Source organism: Berghia stephanieae, chromosome 9 (assembly GCF_034508935.2).
Source record: "Berghia stephanieae isolate SIO BIC M18660-M18661 chromosome 9, UCSD_Bste_1.3, whole genome shotgun sequence".
NCBI lineage: Eukaryota > Metazoa > Mollusca > Gastropoda > Nudibranchia > Aeolidiidae > Berghia > Berghia stephanieae.
This window is the reverse complement of record NC_088368.1, coordinates 8364983-8382100: the sequence shown is the minus strand read 5'-3', so window position 1 is coordinate 8382100 and position 17118 is coordinate 8364983. Positions and strand designations below refer to the sequence as shown.

The following is a 17118-nucleotide window of genomic DNA, read 5'->3' as shown; positions in this document are numbered from 1 at the left end:
TTTTTTTACAAAAATTGTCCGTTTCAAAGCTAAGATGGAATAGATCACGAGCAAAACTACTCTACTGAGAAATGAAATATTATTTTTTCCTTCGTATCATGCATATTTACACGTAAAGATGAGTGAATTGGTAATGTTGTTTCGTTATTTGCTACTGCTTACTTATATGGTTCTCTAAAGAAAGGGAGTGAAATACAATTTCAATTCTACCTTATGTTTGACACACCTAATATGATCTTTATGTAAATAAGATTAATTTAATGCATGGATATGATTTAATGTCCATGATTTAATGCAACATATTTGTATTCTTAGCTGTGTGCGATATGGATCTTAAAGTGGGTATTGCCGTTTAAGGCGGATTTTTAATAAACATTGTTCTTTGAAATTTAAAACTATAATTTAAATTTTAAAAACTTAAGCATTATTTTTGCGCAATGTCCACGAAACTTACTCTAACGCTTTACACGGGGTCCCTCAACAAATAGTAACACTGAAATGTAGAACAAAACAAGATGCATGCTAGGCTATATTACCTTTTTTCAGACGGAAACAACGCTGTTAAATTCAAGTACTTATTTTACACATGAGTACTGCGAGAGAATATGAATAAAGAGTCTTTTCCAAAGACTCAACTAAGCGCCGATCAGAGTAGTACTCGAACCAGGACCCGCAGATCCGAAGGCGAGTGTCATACCACTAGACCTCATAGCCGCAAACGAGTTTTTCGATGTGAAAATGTGTTTATAAGAAAATCCCATTCCATTATTTTTACAATGGAATATTAAAAGAAAGACATTTTACAATTGACACCAATATTATAGGGTGGAATTCGATTGACGATAACACATTATGTTGTGTGTGTGTGTGTGTGCGCGTGTGTGTGTGTGTGTGTGTGTGTGTAGCGAGAGAGAGAGAGAGAGAGAGAGAGAGAGAGAGAGAGGGAGAGAGAGAGAGAGGTATATATGGAAATCGCAGAAGAAATCTCCAGATCATTGTAACAGCCTGTTGGACACTGTTGTTCTAAGTGTCATCGACCCCCGACGCACATTCTGTAATTAAACAACTTCCTGACAGAGGTTAATGAATAATAAATATCAATCAGCCATCCAATACTGTTTTAATCTCAGACCCAAGTCGCATTGTTCTGGCCCTTTCTATTTTGGGTCAACACCTTTTGCCATTATGCTCAACTCCGATGAAACACGTTTTTAATAAATCATTTTGGCTAATAAAAAAATAATTTAAAAAACAGTTTAGCATGAAAGAGCAAGTGACTAGAATGTGATTCAACTTTGCATAAAAGTTTAAAAGCCAATAGCTACTTCGTTGTCAAGCGGAGGTTTAATTTGACCCGGATAATTTTTAAGTTTGTGTTTTGGTTTGTTTGTTTGTTGGGTTTTTTTTTTTTTGTTGTTGTTGTTGTTGTTTTTTTTTTTTTTTTTGGGGGGGGGGGGGTTGTTTGTTTGTTTTGTCTATATTTTTTTTGGTATGTATTGCGCGGGAGGGGGGGGGGGTGTTCTGGTCGAAGTGGAAAAAATACAACAGTTTATGGCAGCATATATATATATATATATAATATTATAAATATATATATATAATACTATATTTATACTTTATATATATATTTATATATATATCCACTCTCCACTATGTACACTCATTCATTATTCTTTTCTCCATTTAATAAAATATTGACACTTATAATGCCCACATCAAAATTAACACGATACCCCTTTTACATACTTTTTTTTCTTTTGCTCGTTGATTTAAATTACCTTTTTCATCATTATAGATTATCGATTGATCTGGGAGCGAAATCAATCAATTAATGTCATATCAATAATACCGACAAGATATGAAGTGAGTAGAAGTGAGTAGAAAAGTGCCAGAAGACAATAGAGAATAAAAAATTTTTTCGCGGCGGTGGTGGGGTTTGAACCTGCGACCTTATTGGTACGACAACTCCGGAGCATACTCAATGTCTCAATCGTTTCTATGTTATATGTTTGTGATGAGAATATTGGCTATTAAGCTTAACTGCTGGTCAAAATTATTTTCGCGATGTGTGTGAATCGAATCGGCGATCTCAAGAAGTGGTGAGAGAGGGATCTTAGAAATGACTTTGGTTTGAAACGAATATTTTTGTGTTCGTGGATAGCTCACTCGTATGAGCCACGCTCTCACCTGCCAGGCGGAGTTGTCGTACCAATTCTAAGGTCGCAGGTTCAAACCCCACCACCGCCGCGAAAAAATTTTTTATTCTCTATTGTCTTCTGCACTTTTCTACTCACTTCATATCTTGTTGTTACCAACATAATTTGCTGCTCCACTCACTTTTCTGAATTTAAAAATTCACCCCATACACCGGAGCATACTCAATGTCTCAATCGTTTTCTAGTTATATGTTTGTGATGAGAATTTGGCTATTAAGCTTAACTGCTGGTCAAAATTATTTCGCGATGGTGGTGAACGAATCGGCGATCTCAAGAAGTGGTGAGAGAGGGATCTAGAAATGACTTTGGGTTTGAAACGAATATTTTTGTGTCGTGGATAGCTCACACGGTAGAGCCACGCTCTCACCTGCCAGGCGGAGTTGTTCGTACCAATAAGGTCGCAGGTTCAAACCCCACCACCGCCGCGAAAAAAATTTTTATTCTCTATTGTCTTCTGGCACTTTTCTACTCACTTCATATCTTGTTGTTACCAACATAAGTGCCTGCTCCACTCACTTTTCTGAATCAATAATACCGCAGCCACAAGACGTCCTATTCCAATCATTTAAAGCCTTTGATATTATATCCCTTCTCTCTCTCTCTCTCTCTCTCTCTCTCTCTCTCTCTCTCTCTCTCTCTCTCTCTCTCTCTCTCTCTCTCTCTTTCACCCCCCCCCCCTTTTTTTTTTCCTCGCGTCATCATCATCTTCTTCTTCTTCTTATCTCGTGCCTTTCATAGACTAGATTCTAAACCAGGAACTAATTGTAATTGTTGACTTCGTGAAGCCCCAGGTTTGAGAATTTTTGCCAAGAGGAGGGTGATTTAAATCGATCGATATTTAAATGATTTGTTTTCTGGCCAATTTTTAAAACACCAGTTAGTTTGATTTTTACCAGAGCACGGCAGTGAACTGATTAAATAGTAGGCGGTGACTGAACGACTTTTACGGTTTGAAAAATGAAATTAGAATGTCTTTCATCGCACCATGAGGCTTTCATTTCAATCCCCCAATATCATAAATTACATTACAATACCCGCGTCCTCCCCGGATAAAAAAAATAAAATAAACAAGCAAATAACAAACCAAACAAAACGAATATTATTAAAGCAAACAACAAAGAAAAAAAGGTGAATTAAAAAAAATAATTACATCTCAGTGGCCTTATTCTTGATAGCATTCAAATTACACTTAGTATATTTGTATTCATTCCTACTACAAGTGCAGGCGAAGCATATGCTACTAAGGCCGTTATTGTTGTGATGGACACTATTTTGTGCTGGTTTGAGAGTTTTCCATTACAACAATGAGCCATAATAATTTGGGTTATCAGAGCTGCAGATAGGTATACCTCGATATTAAGCCATCCCAGGATAGACATTCCATGGGTTGCCAATCGCGTGCTTTTGTCGTTGTACTTTCATGTTTGCAAAACCTATCAAAACAAGGTGACCCTCAAAATAAATTATTCAATTTCAAAATTCTGATTGGGTATTTAAATACAATTCTGATTGGTTATTTATATACGAAGTAAGACAAAGCGTTGCCGTAAATCGCCTACAGGATGACTCTCGTGTCGTTCCAAAAGGGTTCACTTGTACGCGTATCGTATCTATTTTGTTGTGTGATAGGATATCGTGTAATGACTATCGCTACAACATGTTATGAGATTTATTTATTTTTAATCGCGATTGCGTGAGTAGATAACTATGATATTCTTATCTAAATCGATACATGATTTGTTTTAAACAACAAACACACACACACACACACACACACTCACACACCCACACACACCAAGCAAATAAAATATATATAAAAATCAAAAATGACTTAAACAAATAAACAAAAACAAGTTTCGAATGGGCGATGTGAGTGACCTGCTCGAATAAAATTAATGTGCATAGATGCATATACAATGACATAGAAGCAATTATTTTTTTAATGTTTCGTTCTATTAAAAATCCAACAGTTTATCACAATGAACAGATGTCCAGGATTACTGTTTCGTTATACAAGTGTTTTTATTTATAATTTTTAAAAATCTCTTTCGGAACCTGCTATTGACAACGAAATGGGCGATTTTCTTTCAATTCGTCAAGAGTCATGAATTAAAGCAATTTTTGCTACCCCTGGCAGCTAGCTTTACTTGGTTCGATTGTGTATTATCAAGAAATTATATATATTATATATATATATATATATATATATATATATATATATATATATATATATATATAGAGAGAGAGAGAGAGAGAGAGAGAGGGGGGGGGGAGAGAACGGAGAGAGAGAGGGGAAGGGAAGGGAAGGAAAGATATATATATATATATAGTGAAAGACTGATGCGCATAAGAAAGATGTTAAAAGACAGATGGATAGATTAGATAAGTTGATAGATAGATAGATAAATAGATAGATAGATAGATAGATAGATAGATAGATAGATAGATAGAATGATAGATAGATAGATAGATAGATAGATAGATAGATAGATAGATAGATAGATAGATAGATAGATAGATAGATAGATAGATAGATAGATAGATTGATAGATAGATAGATAGATAGATTGATTGATTGATTGATTGATAGATAGATGGATAGGTAATGGATAGATAGATAGATAGATATACCTCATGATGGAAAGAAGCCTACAAAGAGACTGAAAGTGAGAGAGGACTATCCAACTTATTTATCGTTTTATTTTATTTTTTTATTATTTGGTGCAAATTCTTTCACATATTTTTTCAGTGTTTACTTTCATTCAAGAGTACCAGAACTGAAAGCAAAAACAACAAAAAATCATATCATACGAGTTTTTGTAATTTATCTGATCATAATGCTCATTGTCAGAATTCACTGTTTTCAAATTATTGGGAATTTTGTTTTATTCTTCTCTCCTCCCAGAATTCACGTGTGCAGATGTAAAAAATAACAACGAGAGCATGATGTGCTCGAGCCTCACATCTCAACACTGGAATATCAGCTGAGTAGCTCCCACTATTTGTATGAACTGTCTACTGTCTACCTGCTTTTTTTTTACTCACACAGTAGTAACACAGCAACACAGCAGCACGAGAAAATGGATTTTAAACGCAACATTGTGTTTCCGTTCTCAATATATCTTCATATCGTGTTCGCTTTGATGGTGTGTACTGTTTTCATTGTCACCGAAACACGGGCTGGTAAGTGATCGTAATTTCCTTTAAAATGATTTTTAAAATAAATATTATGATAGATAGAATGCTATTGACATCACCTCACACTGACGGCCAAAAAGTTTTTAACGTCTTTCTGATAGATAAGGACTTAGCCGATTGTGACCAATACTTCCTAAAACGGTATTCTCTCGGGATAAACTTGAAGTTTAATACTGAATTTAAAGCTTAGCTTGACACACATTGAATTAAAAGAAATACCTCTCTCTCTCTCTCTCTCTCTCTCTCTCTCTCTCTCTCTCTCTCTCTCTCTCTCTCTCTCTCTAGCTACTCTATTTACAAAGCAGGGATTGGTTATTAAATTTTGCGTCCGTTAAATTTGGCTGATAATACTTTGCATAAACTTTTGTCCTATCCAAAGAGTAGTTTTGTCATTGTCCGTCCAACAGCATGGAAACTCTGGCTCTACTGGTCTTGTAGCTCAGACGAACAGAAGGACGTATTTTATCATTAAAAAGATAATAATAATAATCAATGGATGCGTTGTTGTGTGACGGAATCTAAGGCCGTTGAGGCAATATTATATTATAAACAATTGATAAAGAAATGAAAATAGCAAATCATCATCATCATCATCATCATCATCATCATCATCATCAGCAGCAGCAGCAGCAGCAGCATCAGCATCATCATTGACCACATCTAATTAATACTCATTCCCAACCTCAGCGACTCCGTGCTCCCTCAAGAAGTGTCCCGCTGACACGACGTACTGTATAGAACTGACGTCAGGAGAGGCCAGATGTGAACGTAAGTACATTTTTTCTTCAACCTCAACTATACCCGAGACCGAAAATGATTATGAGACAAGAAATTTTGAGGCTACTTCCATGTGTGTGTGTTTTCATTGTCAAGTCGGTAAACGTAACATTTTAATATTGATGATATGTGTCTAAGTAAAACCGTTTCTACCCGCCAAATCGATCGTACAAATACAAAAAGCACGTCTAAACTTAAAAGTTTATAAGTCTGTTAGAGAGAATCTAGTGTACCCAACTGTAGATAGAAAGCTGTCAAATTTAAGTTTATTTAGATTAACAATATGAGCGAGAGGTTGTTTGTCGACTTGGCATGGCCTGACATGGAAACGTATCGTCTGCTATAAGAATCTTATTGCCACTCCAAAGGCTTTCCCGTCTCTGTATTTCAGTCTCGGTCTTAACTATGTCCTTTTCCCGTCCATTTTGTTGTGCCCGCCACGGAAAATCAATGACAATGACAGCTCAATGCATTGGTTATAAGGAGGGAAAATATGTTATTACTAAAATCGACGAACCATAACGTTCATAATAATAGTAATTGGTGTAATTGTATTGTACTTACTGTCTAATTCAGTAACTTGATTGGTGATCCAATTACAAAGACCCCCCAGTTGATATCTCAGCGTTGTCGCTTGTTCTTTTTGTGAAATGTGTAATTTTGTAAATTTTATTCACACACACACACACACACACACACACACACACACACACACACACACGCCCATATATATATATATATATATATATATATATATATATATATATATATATATATATGGGGGGGGGGGGGAAGAAGTGGGAGATGTGGGACAATGATCCAATTGCACATTTGGAAATCTTCCAAAAATTTATTTCAAAATCAAACAGTTCCTTATTTACACATCAAGTACATTGAACCCTGATGAGGGTTTTTTTTTCTTTTAAAGTTAAGAGATTTAAGTGTAATCGATATAATTGATTTTGATTCGGAGTTTAAAATGGGAGACCTGGGACAGGTCGGGGAAACTTGAGACGGCCTGAGGAGACAAATGACAGTCTGGGGAGGCATGGGACAGTCACATTGAAATATAACAAGTAATGACTAAGGTAGACATTAACAAAAAGAGAAAAGGCAATGCTCATATTTCTTTTTTTAGTTTAGGGGCAGCGTGGCTCTGCGGTACGGTCTTTGCTTCGTACCCGAAAGGTACCGGGTTCGATCACCCGCTGCTGCGCTGTGTGACCTTGAGCAAGTCACCTCGACCAAGCTCAAATTGCGGTCCTGCACTGCGACTGACGCCTGGGTTATTCCAGTCTTCCCTTGGAATAGACCATAGAGACTAATTTCCCTAATGGGCTGAAGAAAGGATATTTTATTATTTTAAAGTTTATTTATAAATTTTGAAAGGAAAAAAGATATTAGGTGATCAGAACCAATAACATCGAGAATATAATTCTAATTCTACTGTCAGTTAAACTTTTCAAAGTTTAGATAACCGAATATCTTCGGTGCCGCTATTGATGCCTTTTACACGCGGGGATATGAAAGATGAAGACGTAATAGTTTAACATGTCAACAGGCTAATCGAGGAAAACAATATGAAGGGTGAAAATGATTTTCAAGGAAAGATTCTGAAAAAATACAGCATATAAATATAATAAAACACGTTTGTTTGTTTGTTTTTTGTTTTTGTTTTGTTTTGTTTTTTTAAACTAGAAAGCTAATTTTCTTATCATGGGTCTTTGATTTATCTTTCATAACTTCAAGTGTAGAAGGCATCAAATGCCGCACTGATAACATTCAGTTGTCTAAAAAGAACTTTGAAAGTTCAACTTTCACTAGGTTTTGATAATCAACCTATTTTTCCTTTCAAAGATCTTGAGCTAACAATATATTTTTGAAACTTAAAAAAAAAAAAAAGAAAACCAATATGAGCATTGCGTTCGTCCACCTTCAGACTTTTAAGCATCATTTGTTATATTTTAATGTGACTGTGTCATGTCTCCCCAATCGTTCCCAATTCTCCCATTTTAAGCTCCGTTTTAAAATCAATTATATTGATCAAACTATCCAAGTATCTGTTTTAAATTTCTTAACTTTTAAAAATTCAGGATTCAAAGTATTTAATACGTAAAAATGGAAATGTTTGATTCGGAAATACAGTTTTGGAAGATTTCCAAATTTACACTAAATTATTGTCCTGTGTCTCGCACTTATTCCCTAGATCTATAAATTATTAATTTTTCAGACCAGGGTTCAGCATTAGAAACAATCACATTCTTCATTATTTTATCAATTATACGACATGATACAATGTACCCGAAGTCCCAGGTTTTAGAATTTTTGCCAAGATGATGGTCATTTAGATCAATGGATATTTCAAGGACGAGTTTTCTGGCCAAATTCTTAAACAGGAGTTTTTCCCGAGTTAGCTGATTAATATTGTTTGTTTGTTCTCTCAGCATGTCACGCTTCATGTATAGGATGTGACGGCCCTACGAACGGCAACTGTTTGACCTGTACAATTGGGTTTGTCAAAGGCTCTGGTGTTTCTGATCCTTGTCTGGGTAAGGTCTCTTTTGTCGATCTCACACATACTCATAGTGAAATAAACTTTTGAATTGACATCATCATCATCATCATCATCATCATCATCATCATCATCATCATCATCATCATCATCATCATAGTTTTTTTCTATTTATAAAAAAAAGTTTTATTGCCTATCACCTATCTGTATCATTTACCGATTGATTAGTTAATCAATTTTCTTTTCTGTAATTCCTTTTGATTTATAAATTTGTATATTTATTCATTTATGTATCTATCTAATTTAAAGCTTCCTCTAATTTGTCTAAATTGTTCAGTTTTGTTTTGTTTTATTTATTTATTATTATGCTTAACACTCGCATTCGGACCGTTGGGTCTCTGGTTCGAGTCCTGCTCTGGGCAGCGTAAAGTTGAGTTTTTGAAAAAAAAGCTTTTTTAACCCAAATTCTCTTACCTAACGCAGGCGTAAAATGAGTGCCTAGCTTGAAACAGCGTTGTCTCTTTTGAGAAAATTTGTAATACTGCCCTACAGATTGCTGTTGGCTTTGGGCCCCTTATAAAGCGTTTTGATAACATTTAGGGGATATTGCGCTAAAGAAAAGCTCAAGCTGTTTTTTTTTTTTTTTTTTGTTTTTTTGTTGGGGGTTTTTATTTTGTTGGGGGATTTTTTTTTCATTGGGTTTTTGTTTTTGTTTTTTTTGTTTTTTTGTATGTCGTTTTTTTTGTTGTTATTTTCAACTTTCAGTTGTTTTGCTCTGTTTTGTCTTGCTTTTTGTACTTTTTCCTTTGATTTATTTTGTTTGTTTTTCTTTTTCCTTGATTTGTTTATTTTATTTTTATTTGTCGTTGTTTGTTTAAAAGTATCATTCTCATGTTATCAATTACCGGCCTAATTATTTTTAACCACTTGTTTCATCAAATCACAGCCTGTGAAAACGGACGTTTTGGTAAGGATTGTGCAGGTGAGTGTCGATGCCAGAACCCAGGGAATTGTGACAAGATTAACGGCACATGTACAGACTTTGTGTGTGAGAGGGGATATCAGAATTCACCTCACTGTGACCAATGTAAGTAGGACTGTTAGACACAAAACCCCACAGAAAACTATGATGATGATGATAAAAATAATAACAATAATAATATTACATTAATATATTAATTATATAACTCAATAATAATAATAATAATAATAATTAATAATAATATAATAATAATTAATAATAATATATATTATAATAATATTATTAATAAATTTAATAACAATAATATTACTTATAATATATAATTCAATAATTAATAATTTAATTAATTATAATAATTAATAATATTATATTTTAATTATTATAATGATATTAATTGAATATTTTCATTATTTATATTTTTAATATTTAATATTTATAATAATTATTTATATTTAATGATAATAATATATTTTTTTTAATATTATCATATATATAATAATATATAATTAATAATATAATAATCAACAATTATATAATATATTTTAAATTGATGGTGATTGATGATGATGATGTATGATGTTTGTATGATGTTTGATGATGATGATGATATGTTGATGATGTGTATGATGATGATTGATGATGATGATGTATAATTTAGATTATAAGTCAAACATTTGTAACAATAATCTAATGAAACACATAATATCAAGTGAAACATTTCGGAAAATTTTTTTTCCAAACTTTAGGCCCTGAATTATGAAATGATCTTTCTCCATATTATGTTTTCAATCGTAGTTCAATGGTACAGAGATAAAGACTATAAAGGATATGTCTGTACACAACTGCCTCAAATCGGTGTTATGTCGGGGTGGTAGAAATGATAGAAATTGAATTCATTGTGGGTTTTGTTATTGTTTTGTTTTATCATCATTATCATTATCATCATCATCATACAGAAGATAATTATCCAAACCAAACCTTGACCTATCTACCTTATGTTCACAGTATGTACCCAGGGCAAGTTTGGCTTGGAGTGTAATGGCGAGTGTCACTGTCCTGAGGGAGACACATGCAATGCTGTCAATGGCGACTGCAGCAGTGGACGATGCCACCCAGACTGGACAGGGCCTGCTTGTGCCGACAGTTAGTTTGATTTACTTATCTGATATTATTTCTTCTTCTTCTTCTTCTTCTTCTTCTTCTTCTTCTTCTTCTTCTTCTTCTTCTTCTTCTTCTTCTTCTTGCTGTCGTCGTCGTCATTTTCATAATAATAATTATTATTGTTGTTATTATTATTATTGTTGTTGTTGTTGTTGTTGTTGTTATTGTTGTTGTAGGAGGAGGAGGATCAATTTTAAATTTCCTATAAACTTTAATAGTCGGTATAAACTCCGTGTATTTAATTCTTTATCTAACTGTGTACAGTACTCGCTGGATTCTAGTACTCTTTCGGGAGAAACCAAAAAGCGTGATAGAATCCGGATGTGCCAAAATCCGATGCGCATGGGAGGTAACGACTTATTATGTGGATAACATTAATTGGTCACCCAACTCCAAAGTATCATATTTCAGATCATGCTGGAATTCGGCAAACTAGAATCCAGTGAGGACTGAACTCGATTTTGGTTGAGGCTGTTGACTGGATGTTTTTTTCTTGGAGGTGGGTTTTCATCGGGTTTGTTTTTCTCTTCGCTATATTTAAACTGGATTGGGGATTTGATCCCACCCCAAACCTCTAAAAAATTTTCAAGTAAAAAAAAAAGAAGAGATTGAATTTAGTATTAAACGCATTATTATTCGTATTAACGGTTAACACCGTACCTTAACTTTCCTTGGAAAAGGCTCTATACTCACATTCTCTCACTGTACTCTGATGTAAAATGAGTACCTGGCCGTTAACAGCATTATCTCCATCGGAAAAAAAAATTGTAATATTGATTGACAGATGACATATCTTGTCCTACATGTTAAGTGTAGCTATTGACTAGGGACCTCCTGTGCAGTATTTTGAGCACGTTAAGCGGAAATTGCGCTCAATAAAAGCTCAATTAATTTTCTTTTTTAATTTATACAGACTTCACTGACAGCTGCATTACTCTGAGTTTTATTTTCTCTTTGTTAGAGCTCAGTTGGTAAGCACTCGATTCACACTCAAAGGGACCCGGGTGAAGACGAGATTTTTTCTAACCCTCCTGTCCACCCAGCTATGATTGAGTAGCTGGGTCTGTTTGATTGGGCAGAAAGTACTTTGTGATAGGCTAGTATCCAATCCAAAGGGTAGCAAACAATTTCTACTGTCCGATTAACTTTATAGAAACTGGCATAAACTCCAGCTCCATGGGTCTTATTGCTCTGAAGGACCACTTTGTGCCTAGATTGAATCACACGTTTATACATTGTCAGAATTGCCAAAGCTTGCAGAAGGACCAAACATTGTAAAAGCTGACTGTGGTGTGGTGACTTTATCATGGCCATCCTTCGATGATGATGATATCGGAACTGGACCTATTGGACAATATATGTAAGCACTGTGATAATCATCATCATCATCAGCAGCAGCAGCAGCATCTTCATCATCATCATCATCATCATCATCATCATCATCATCATCATCATCATCATCAAACAACAACAACAACAACAACAACAACACCAGCCTCATTATCACTGGGTGAGGTCTTCTGTCCTCTCACGGTGGGCAGGGAGGTACTTACTACTGTCTCTTCTATTCCCCCCTATCTGTTTTCCAACCTGCTTCTTTTTCTTGGAATTGAATAACTTGACCATCTTATTATTATTATTATTATTATTATTATTATTATTATTATTATTATTATTATTATTATTATTATTATTATTATTATTATTATCCTTATCATTATCATGGTTATTATTATTATCATCATCTTCATTCTCATTGTTTTTATAATCATCATCACTATCATCACCATCATCATCAACATCATCATCACTGAGTGGAATCTTATGCCCTTCAGTAGTTGGCAGGGAGGCACTTACTAGTTGTGTCTTCTATCCCCTTTATATCTTTTCCAGCTTACTTTCTGTTTTTGTCTTGGAATTAAATTACAATCCACTCCGGATAATCGCAACTCGGTTAATCGCAACTTTCAGTTAATCGCAACATTTCCCAAGTAACGGAATTAATTCTATATAAAAGTCACTGGTTAATTGCAACAAACTTTAGTTAATCACAACAAATTTTTGCCCTCAAAAAGTGGTAAATTCAAGAATTTACTCAAACAAAATATCATGATTAAATTTCATCATGGATGAAATCGTGACAGGTTGAAAAATCAAGAGTGAGCAGTTAATCCAATTTAAATAAAATGTCGGCTTGCATCATAGCTGCTTTTGGTTGACAAACCTATACAGGGCTGCCATATGGTTTTTATTTCAATCAAATTGCTCAGTCTGTGGTGGACTAAGAACAATATTTACAACAACTGGTTTGAGTTTACCATAGATGGGTAAAATGTTGCAATAGTGGACAGGAAAGTCAACTTCGGTTAATCGCAACTTCAGTTAATCGCAACATTTTCGCTGATCTCAAGGTGTTGCTATTATCCGGAGTGGACTGTACTTGGTTTTGTCCTGACCCTAACTGGAATCCTTGCCTGGGAGGGAAACAGTTAAAATATAAATAGTTCTAGTCAATAAATCTACCACCACCACCATCATCAAACTATATCCGCACTATTTAAATCAAGCACAAAACCGCGCCCCCCCCCCCCCCCCCCCCCCAACCCATCTCAAAGAATTTACAAACAGCTCAACGGCACAGATAGCTGGGAGCAGGTGGTCAAAATACCCACAGATCCAAATAAAACGAAGTACACCTATGCTGTCAATAGCAACCTTGAACCAGACGGGTTCTACAAGTTTCGTGTTGACGTCGCCAAGGTAAAGGATGGAAAAATATCAACTCTCGTGTCACCCGGCAACCCCTCAGAACTTGTCTACAATCCATGCACAAGTGAGTATGGTATATAATATGGATTAACATACAAATATGATATAACCAATAACGTTTTAATACCCATCCACCCACCCCCGCCTCCCACAAGTGTCTGTTTTTTGGGGTTTTTTTTTTTTTGGTTCAATCTCAAGTTCATTACTGGATTAAATCACATCTTTTTTCAATATGCTAATATTTTAGATAACTATGTCATTCCAACCGCTTGCACCTTTTATCAGGAGTCCTCTTGCAAAATCTACTAGGTCAAATTTTGATAAAAAATGAGTTATACCCCTTAATCGTTAACCTCTTAATCGGGTACTTAAGCACTTACTACGGATAACTCAAATTTTGAAACCTGCGACATCATACAATAAAATGCATTTTAATTGGTGAGACTCATTAAAACATTTAAGTAATTGAGGAAAATAATTTTAAAAAATAAAATATCAACTTGACTTCGCAGTTTTGCAAATGGACTCCTCATATGTATATCCTGACTAAACTAACTGTGAGGTATTAGTACAGCAAGGGGGTAAACTTATGGTTTTAATTCCTCTGAGTTTTTATTAAAATGTTTTCCTCACTGAAACATTTATAATTGGTAGATTTTTTACATGTTGCCGTTCAAAAGATCAGTTTTGACCTGGTTTTGCAAGAACAAATCCTTGTCAAAAATTCAGAGGACACATGACACATCTGTTGATACCGTCTTGCATTTCCTGTTGTTGTTGTGAAGAAAAATGTGAAATCAAGGAAAGTAATCAGCCAAAATAGTCTTCCACTACAGAAAAGCTAGGGAGATTGGTTTTTTATTTTTTATTTATTTTTTTTTTTTAATTTTTGGGGGGGGGTTCTCTCAGTTTTACTTTGGGTCTTTTTTTGGTTTCTTTTTTTAATTATTTTTTTTGTTTTTGTTTTGTTTTGTTTTTTTTATTTTGATTTTTTGATTGGTTTTATTTGGGGGGGGGGGGGGGGGGGCGCTGTTTTTGTTTCGTTTTGTTTTTTTGTTTTTTTGTTTGTTTTTTTTTCGGTGGGGGTGGTTAATGATTACTTTCTTGTATTTGTCTGTATGCTTTAAATTGGCACTGTTCCTTACATACTTTTTCATATTTTTCCAATTTCTACGTCATTGTGAAGTAACAAATCGCTGATCAATTGATTTTGATGTTCTGTGTGGCACTTCAATTTGGTATTATTTTGGGATAAACTGGATGTTGGACACTAAACTTCAAGTTAAAAAATGATTCGATTTTTGAAATTGAGGAATTTTTAAAATAGCATTCATATTAAAAAGGATAAAGCATTACACGTTGATCTCAAGTTTTATCATTTTAGGCTTAAATTCAATTTTTAGAAAATGTTCACCCCAGCATAATGCCAGATTGTAATGACGAGTTAAACATGATATATCAACAACTGCTTTAATAAAAAAACAAACTCGACAAATGTAACTTACAAATCGCTTTTTTTTAATGAACAATTATAATGAAAAAGTAAGGGTTGACAGTCGGCATATGGAAATGATTTAGATTGATTGTGTATGGAGCAATAATATCAACAAAAACTGTAATAAAATATATACTGACGAAATAATTTCTTTTCTTGCTTTCTCTTTTTCCCCAAAAAAAACACATTCACTGATTGTCCTTATGACGCATTTTGCCCCATTTCTCAATCACCTCCTCCTTATTTTTTCCACTCGCACTTTTATTACTGTTTTTAAATGATATAAATATTATGTCAAGTCCATCTCACCAACCATCTCTCAATTATCACCAATCATTAGTGTTATGACACGAGTTTGTTAGAGGAATTTCACTTTTTCATGCAGTGTTTGTCATAATTTAGATTGTTGTGAAATTTTAAAAGGGAGACCATTATCTTTTATACTAATTTGGACAATGGATTCGAACTAGATTTCATTTTTATTCAAATTTGATTCAATTTGGGATAATTGAAAGGCAAACACAAAGCTTAAAAGATCAAAATTTCATATTACACTGGATCCTTCATAGAGATACATCGGTAGCACTCTTGATAATATTGTCTATGACGTTTAAGAAAATTTTGACTTATGATTCATAACAGTAAAACGAGCTATACTGTTCAATTTGATTTGTTAATTTGAAATTTTATATTACTTCAATCGGGTTATTTGAAGAAGAAAACCATGGGGTAACTAATCAATATAATTTAAATTTATAGAAAATGCTTTACTTGTCATCTCTGTTTATCTTTATTGTCTACCAACCTACCTATTTACCTCCATACCTGTTCAGCTGTCTTTATCTCTGTTTATCAATCTGTTTATCATTCAAACTGTACTTACAAATCAGCATTGTTAAGGAAGGCTCTTATGATTACGTATTAAATCTGTACTTGAATGTAAAGAACATTTGCTTTGAGATTAAATTTATTGGAATAATGAAAGGTTAACTGTTTGTGTTATGTTGTAATCATGTTTGACGTTTAACAACGATTGGTTTTGCATTACATATATTCACATCTGTTGTATATAATATGGTAACATAATGCCAGTGCCCAAAAGGTTCCTCATTGTATGATGTTGTAAACCACTCATATTTCCACATATTTTTGTTCCGGATTTTTCATTCATTTTTTTTTGTTTTGTTTTGGATTTTGCGTCATTTTTTCGGTGTGTTTGTATTTGGGTGCTGATTTGTGTTGTTGACTAACCCTACACCTACTACAAGTGCCCCAGAATGATGGCCACAACACACTTCAAATGTGTAAGTCATGAGTTACGTAATGTAGATAGTATCCGTGTATCTATAACAGTTCCCCTGCCCCTCTTTATAGCATAGAAAAATAACACATAGCCAAGGAGACTCGTCTGTTTTCAATTACAGATGTTATCATATTGTAAAGAGTAGGGAGCTTTACTTATTCAATGAAATGGCGGCGGGGGGGGGGGGGGGAGATAGGGGTGCCTATAACAAAAGAAAAAGGAGGTTTTAAAATTATACAAAAATAATAAATCTTACCAGTTTTCACTGACTAAAGTACAGAAGTCTCTTTTTATGATGTATGCTAAATGCATTTTTGCTTTATAACTATTAAACAAGAAACAAACAATTTCAAGGCAATTTTTTAACCTTAAAAAATATATGAGGAAGAAAATTATACATTTAAAAACAGACGTCTGTTAACATTGCTCCTAAATTTGTTTTCATTTCATTAACAAATGATTTGCCTAATATGGTTTTCTTTTTCTTTTTGTCTGCTTTTGTTTCCATCGCCATTAACCAGTTGCATTGCTTTTGTGCCAATGGTTTGTAATACATGAATCGAAATAATTCTAGGGTTTATTTTATAAAGTACTCATTTGTGTTCGTCTGATTTTATCTTAAAACTGAATTTTCCCCTCTGATATTTTAAAATAGATTTACATGTTTTTCCTTTTTTTTCTGTAAAATCAAAAACAATTTACTTT

General features: G+C 34.0%; 1 protein-coding gene across 3 annotated transcripts in view; it reads left to right on the top strand.

Annotated features, from left to right (window-relative positions):
- Positions 1 to 17118, top strand: part of LOC144979610 (receptor-type tyrosine-protein phosphatase T-like) — a 40195-nt gene that overhangs the window by 3870 nt on the left and 19207 nt on the right. For all 3 annotated transcript variants that reach the window (XM_078926389.1, XM_078926391.1, XM_078926390.1), the window contains exons 2-8: positions 5122 to 5399; positions 6102 to 6182; positions 8636 to 8740; positions 9650 to 9790; positions 10691 to 10828; positions 12089 to 12206; positions 13462 to 13679. In XM_078926389.1, coding sequence (XP_078782515.1) covers positions 5297 to 5399; positions 6102 to 6182; positions 8636 to 8740; positions 9650 to 9790; positions 10691 to 10828; positions 12089 to 12206; positions 13462 to 13679 — 904 coding nt within the window. In that variant the 5' untranslated portion in view covers positions 5122 to 5296. The remainder of the gene's footprint in view (positions 1 to 5121; positions 5400 to 6101; positions 6183 to 8635; positions 8741 to 9649; positions 9791 to 10690; positions 10829 to 12088; positions 12207 to 13461; positions 13680 to 17118) is intronic.